General features: G+C 33.9%; 1 protein-coding gene across 1 annotated transcript; it reads left to right on the top strand.

Moving 5' to 3' along the window:
- Window positions 1–340: 340 nt before the first annotated feature.
- On the top strand, window positions 341–6,388 carry LOC143568609 (uncharacterized). The gene is made up of 11 exons (XM_077054725.1): window positions 341–507; window positions 593–814; window positions 1,643–1,738; window positions 2,441–2,529; window positions 2,640–2,768; window positions 2,852–2,966; window positions 3,431–3,515; window positions 4,213–4,322; window positions 4,445–4,596; window positions 4,883–4,979; window positions 6,038–6,388. Exons 1-11 carry the CDS (start codon window positions 427–429, stop codon window positions 6,329–6,331), a joined length of 1,470 nt encoding a protein of 489 aa, XP_076910840.1. The 5' UTR covers window positions 341–426; the 3' UTR covers window positions 6,332–6,388.
- Window positions 6,389–7,379: the final 991 nt, after the last annotated feature.

The following is a 7,379-nucleotide window of genomic DNA, read 5'->3' as shown; positions in this document are numbered from 1 at the left end:
TAATATATGTTGTTATATTTAATACTAAACATTGAAAAAAAAAATAAGTATTTCATTAATTTTTTTACATTTTTTTTCTTTTAAACATATATTTCAGGAGATAAAATATGTAAGATTAGTTTTATATTTTTTTGTTAACTTTAATTGTGAAACACAATATTCTAACTTTAATTAAAAACATGTGTCTGAAAATAAGTTTTTAAAGTTTATTTCTCACCACTAACGTCCACCACCTACCACCCTCGTCTACCTTCACTGTCCATCACTATCACCTTTCATACCCCACTACTAGTTTATTTTAGTAGTATACAGACGTTAAAAAACAAACAGTTTTCACCTTAGTTTATATCGGTTGAGTCCTAAAACCCCCAGCCGATCCCACATTTCAGTCTCTGTCCGTCCTTAATAATCAAACAACAGCAAAGCATGGTGAAAACAGTGACCGGAGAAGAAAGCCACCTCACATCCATCGAACACCGTCTCAATCAATCTCATCTCTCATCCCAGGTAACCACCCAATTACACACACACTTCGTTTATCAATATTATTATTATTACTATTATTATCATACCGATTAATTAATTCCAACAGGTAGGGTTAGTAATTGGGAACCTAAGTTCAAATTCCGATAGAGTTTTTGTCTTTGATCTAGTCCCCACACCAGTAAACGACGCCGGGAAACCCGCGTCGTGGGTTGTGGAGAGTAAAGAAGATAAGAAGAAAGGCGGGTCGAAGTCGAAATCGCAGTCGCAGTCGAATGCTGGGGCGGTGTTGGAGATTGATAGGGAATGGGTCGCGGAACATGCCCGTCAGGTTTGCTGTTGTACTGTTAGTGAATTTGAATAAAACTGGGTACCGAATAATGTACTGGATGGATGGGTTGGTACCTGCTTTGGTTATGTTTTCTTGATTTTTATAGATTGTATTATATTTATTCGTAACTAAATTTGTTTTTGTAATCAGGAAATTATAATACAAAAATCAAAACATACAAAATGTCTCAAAAGGCGTATTAGTTTCTGTAGAAAAACACGAAAAAATGTACGGAAAAACTCTAGATTTTTCAGTTGGTAGGGAATATCGAAAACGAAACGGTATCAATACCGAAAATATGGAATTTGAGAAAAGTGGGTACCAAATACTCATTCCTGTATGTAAGTTGTAACCATGGTAACCCTCATAATCCTACTCCAACAAGTGATTATGTTGTTTATTTATTTATAATTGGTTATGTATTGACGCGTTTTGATCCAAAAAGCGGATGTGTGATGCATAATGCGTGAGGCGCTTGCTATTTTAAAGTACTAAAATATTATTTGTAGATATTATTTTAACTTATTAATTTTTAAACATTTAAAGAAGAGATTAAATAAATAAGTTAACAAAAACAAAGCTTTAGTACCACCAAAGAAATTTTATTTTATGACCAAAATAAGTCTTTTTAGCTAAGGTACAAGTAGTGTATGCATAAACTCTCTTTAACTCAGAAATGCGTTCATCCTCGATTCCTCACGTCATGGAATCACATTGCATCGCGCATTTTTCGTTTGTGATGCACACATGTTAAAACCAAGATGACCATGTATATATTTATGAGATTTCTGTGATCTGAATCTGAATATACTTTGGAATGGTGAACAGGTTTCAAGAATGCTAGTTGGTGGTATGAAGGTAGTTGGCATTTACATATGGGTAAATGAAAACTTGTTCAAGAATTCAACTTTAGTGCTTTGCCAGGTTTACATTTCATTCTACCTTTTTTATCTTATTCAAAAATATACCGTGTCTATTTTCTTTGCTGCTTTTGCAGTTGTCTAGATGCCATATGTATGTGTGTGTGTGTATATAATTTAGGGAAACTCAAACTTAGCCTACTGTTTCATAGTCGATAGTCATCCCCATTATAAATCAATCACAGCGTACCACATCAGCTAAGGCTTAGTCTCCGCTTTGTAACACTGAAAACCATGAAAAGTACCCTTTTGATGAGTGACAAGTTTCCACGTGTAGGCTAATTTAGCCTACCAATCCACGTAAATTGGTAGGCTAAATTTGCCTACCAAAAAACACGCCTACGCTTTCAGATACGTGGCCTACTAAGTAGGAACCATAGCCTAAGCTTACACGTGTCGACTCGTGGTAGTGTGGGCTAATGAGGTGGATTAGTAAGCTAAATTAGCCTACAAGTGGCACGCGCCGCTCTCTGAGTGATTAGAAGAGTACTTTTTATGGTTTCCAGTGCCAAAAGGCGGAGGCTAAGCCTTAGACGACTTGGCTGATGTGGCACACTCTGATTAGTTTAGAATGAGGATGACTATTTTTGAAATTGTTTAGTAAACATGACTTTTATGGTAATTTTCTAATCGCTTGTGTAAATTTATGCCACTCCTACACGTTTACACAACCACTTCTACTAATGAGATTTAATTGCTCTTGCAGACTGTAAAAGGGGTTGCAGATGCAGCACCAATAAGAGATATTGTTTGGGATGAGAGGCTGCTTATTCACATAAGTTATAGTCCAAGAAGGTAGTTGGTTTTATAATTTATACTTACTCTTTTAACTACTTTCTTAATGAAATTATTGTTTTTTTTATTAACTTTTTGTATTAACATGGTATTGTATAATCTTTGCTTAGATGGACATGTAAAAACTGCTCATTGTCTTCAAATATAACTTCAAGCAGCTTACGTCCTTGTGATTTTAAAATGGGGAGAGTTTTATCTACCCTTCAGAAGTTTAAATGCGTTTACAATTTCGATATAAGGTAACTTTACGTATTACTGTTATTTCGCTACTTGTTAAGCAAGTTTTCTTAATTAAAGTTTGATAAAATTTTCCTGTTTTTAGGTTCCCAATATCTCGTGACAGTGTTTCAAAAACTTTTGCTGGAATTGTTCGTGACATAATATCAAGTCATGGTGAAGAACTTAAAAAGGCGAAGGCTTTAATTGATGGAAAATTGGTATGTTTTGTTTAGCTTTAGAGAAGATATATGTTTTTTTTGCAGTTATGCATAATACATTGTTACACCAAATTTTTTGCCTTCGCTGTCGGCCCAACAATTATAAACCAGAAAAAATGTGACTACTTGACAGATCTTGATAAGCATGTCTGATATTATGACATAAGATTCATAAAATGTAATTACCTTTTTTGATATTGATTTGAAAATTTAAACATGATAGATTCTCATAGCAATGGATTTTTGACCATGTGATTGTCAAATTTATTATTTAGTATAATTTTCATTACAAATACGTGACTCGCGCACGCGCACATACACACACACACACACATATATATGTGTGTGTGTGTGTGCAAAGCATTTACATTTATTTCAGACTGTAGACTTTTAATGCGTGAGTGTGACACATATTTCTCAACTCAAAAAAGTTAAAAAAAGTTTTTTTTGTCAATCTTATTTAGGTGAATGTGGATGAGCAATACACATCCGATTGTGTGCATGAAGTTGAATTTCTTATCCCTTTCACGCAACAGACATCTTTACAAGGTATCTAACTTTTCCAAATCACTCTAGTATTTCTGTGAACTACTTATATTTGGGACGATACCAAACGGGCCGATGGGCCACGTGCTATATAATTAACCAATATGTATTTATTATGCATACATCATTACCTCCTCATTTGTTGTATTCTAGCTTTTAGAATATTATTTGCATAATATTCAAGGCAGATTATGATTGGTAAGAACCGATTTGAAATTGAGAACCATGCGCACCACTCATTTTCTAGCGTACTCTTTTTAATAACCTTATTTCGGTTGAATGTTTTTTTTTTCTTCTTTTTGTGCGTTTGTATATAAATGATAATGTACATAGTTATGCAACTGGAGAGCAAAATGTACAGTTTATGCAAAATGATCATGTACATACGTGCACTATTTATGTAACTGGAGAGAAATGCTAATGTACATATGTGCACAAATAAAAAACAAAAAAAAACCCCTAAAAAAGTCCCTTTTTTGTAAAAAAATAGAAATAAAAAAAAATTGCTGAAGAGAAATGAGTGGTTTGCAAAGGCTCTCATTTTTTTTTCAGTTTCCAAGTGGTTCTCTTAGGATCCCTACCCTTAAATCTTTATCTATATGTGGTTTTAAAAAAAAAGTGGTCAAGAAGGCGTTCGGAAGTCAACCGAACTCAACACGTCTCTACCATTGTTCTAACATGTAATTGTTGTCTTCTTAAGCATACAGTGAAGATGAGGTTGTTGGTATTCTGGTGTTTAGTGGCTCGATTTGTTCTTATGCATACTCGAATTCCAAAGAACCAATTTCACAAGCTTTGGCTGATATAAAGGTATATGATACAGGCCTACAAGTTTAATTTTTCAATCTGTTGGTCTAGTTTAACTTATTTGTTTTTTTTCTTGTAATGGTTTTTTGTTTTTTCCTTATGTTTTTTAAAAAAACTTTTTTTAGGGAGATATTATTTCAAGCCTACACAGCAGATTGGATGTCGTATGTGACGAGGCCGATGGTCAAATGGATTCAGTTGCAGATGGTAGCGGGGAAGCAGTGAATGAAGTTTCAACACCGATTCCTGTTCCACAGCTTCAACTGCAGTCATTCAGGTCAGATAGCTGTGATGTTAATACATTCAAGTTGATCAATATTAATAGTATTGAAGAAGTTTTTGGTTATGATGGGTTGATTTTGGTCACGCTTTAACTGTTGAACAAGAATGCAGGTCGGAAGTTAACCGAAGTGTATATTTAATGTATAAAAACTCCTAAATTGTTTTGTTTAAAAATATAGATTTATATTGAGATGGTACAGTTTTGTACTCATATTTGTTGCATTGTGACATGATATGATAATTAAATCTCTTAAAAGATGTTTTGATTATTTTGTTAACAGAGAAAGATGCTGTCTTTCTTTCCCTCGGAGAGTTTTTGTTCCCTGGCTGGCTGATACATATATATGTGACTACATACAACCTTCTGAAACACTTGAGGTCTGTATTTATATTATACGCCTAAAGTATTGATATTCTCTAGGGATGAGATTGGTACCGTACTCGAAAGTACCCCTACCGAAAATCAGTAAATTTGGGTACCCGTACCCGTACCGAATTTTATGGTACGGGTACTTTGGGTACGGTACTTGCTTTGGTACCACTTTGTTCTTTTTTTAAAAAAAAGCTCTACTAAACTTGGTACCGGTTCGGTACCGACAATCAATTATCTATAATACCAAAACCGTAATACCACAACCAAAACCGTAATAACACAACCAAAGCATAATACCAAAACTAAAAATGAAACAAATCAACCATAATATAAAATCCATTTATAATCGACTGGAACTAGGGATGAGATTTTTCTATCGATCGATGGGAGATTGGAAGATATAAGACAATTAGGTTCTGAAAAGCCCGCTTGAAACCTTGAACCTTGAGCCGCCTGATGATAAAAGTGCGGGTAGTTAAGTCATGAGTGCTGGAAACCCAATAAAAGTCCCTAAATATTCTAAATGGGTACCGAGTACCCGTAATGCCCGTACCTATACCCGAAAGTACCTGTACCTAAAATCAGTAAATCTCGGTACCCGTACCGAATAAATGGATACGGGTATTCTGGAAAAAAATCTCATCCCCAGTATTCTCTGTTAAAGAATGATCTGCCTTTCTAAACCGTTGTACTTGGCTTTTTGTTGCAACAAACCATCATTCTTGAAAAAAGTGTGATATTTTTCGGCATTATTACATAAACTGATGATTTACACCAATTTGGGTTATGTTCAATTTTTAACGGGTCAAATAACTTAAGATAAAGGATTTAACTGGTTTGAACGGGTCAAACAAATGGAAAGTCGCCAAAATTTATATAAATGCATCGAACTTCTTAAATTGCCATGTTAAGAACTATTAGATTATTTTTTGTAATAATATAGTTTTAAAATCCTATATTTCACTTTAATAATTTTTAACGTTAAAAAAAATGGACAAACACTTTAGTTGCAGGAAGACTTTAAAAATATATTAATGTTGATATTTGTCAATATGTTTTCTAGGTTCTTAAAGACCATTGTGTTGAATTAATGTCAATGGAAGCTCCAACCGACACAAAAACGATTTTGGAACCAGAAGGAGAATCTGTAACACTGTCAACCAATTCTTATTGGGAGACGTTAACGCCATTGTCCACAGAACTCAAAACATCATCCTTAAACAACCACAGTGATGACAAAGGTTCGGTTTCTGAGAGGCATTTAGAAAAATCGAGTAATGTTAGCATCACTGCTGCACTGTTGGTTCTTATTCTATCTATTTTAGTAGGTGTCATGCTCTTTGTTTTCAGGACTTAAAAACTGTTTTATTATCATATGCTTTCATGCTCTTTTGTTTCAGTTTGAATTAGAAGCATTTAAATTTTGTTGTGTTATAAATCTGGTGGATGTTAGTATATGTCAAGTAATCATCTTCACTGAAGTTATTTTTGTTTATAATCTATACCATGTGATAGCTGAACTTATTTCCATACTTTTTTTTTAAATTTTTTTATAAAGGCCTGACTTAATAATACTCATTTTAGCATAAACTTGTTTTGCTTTGAACCTAATTGTTATTTTTTTTAAAGTGATAAATTTTGGCTCATTAATTGTAACCTGCGCTAGGCTTATCGAGTTATGGGGTGTTTAGTATCATAATATCATGGGTTTGCTTCTTTGTTTTGTGGAGTTGTCCCAAACTAATAATCTTGAAGAACTGACAACTTACATGATCATGAAATACAAAGAATTGCATGAAATGTCGGGAGAATGTATCGAATAAGATTTTGTGTTTTTGATTCTTAGGAAATAAAAGAAACTTTGAAAATTTTTGGTGTACCATATAGGAGTTAGGTCAAACACTTAAAGGGCTAATGTGGAGAAGCTCTTAGTCTTAGGTAGCTTGGCTGGTTTAGGCTTGGCTCTTCTCAGCTTGAACCCTACTTGCTATATCCAATATCCATGACAAATTTCCAAGCTCATATTGGCTTTAGTGTTCCTTTCTTCCTTAGAAGAAGACAAAACTTGCATGTACTACTATTATTTACCTATGACAATCTTGTTGCCCGAGACATATGTTAAGTAAAGAAGACTGAAACAATAATAACAATACCAATTTTCAAAAAGGTGTTAGTTTTACTGATCTGGGAATGTATATATACATGATGGATCTATGCGATAGGAACGACACATCTGTTCATTCATATCTTCGTTTCGCCCTAAGGATTGAAACCACGTCACTTAACAACTTTGTGATGGGTTATAATTCAACCCTTCTAATTACGTAACCGAGATTTACTAACTAAACATACTTTGTCATATCTGACCCTACACTTTACATGGAAGGGATTAGTATCTAACAAAT

Source organism: Bidens hawaiensis, unplaced genomic scaffold (genome assembly GCF_021521415.1).
Source record: "Bidens hawaiensis isolate Kalapana, Puna unplaced genomic scaffold, B.hawaiensis_p1.1 tig00024026_1, whole genome shotgun sequence".
NCBI lineage: Eukaryota > Viridiplantae > Streptophyta > Magnoliopsida > Asterales > Asteraceae > Bidens > Bidens hawaiensis.
This window is presented reverse-complemented; position numbering and strand designations above follow the sequence as displayed.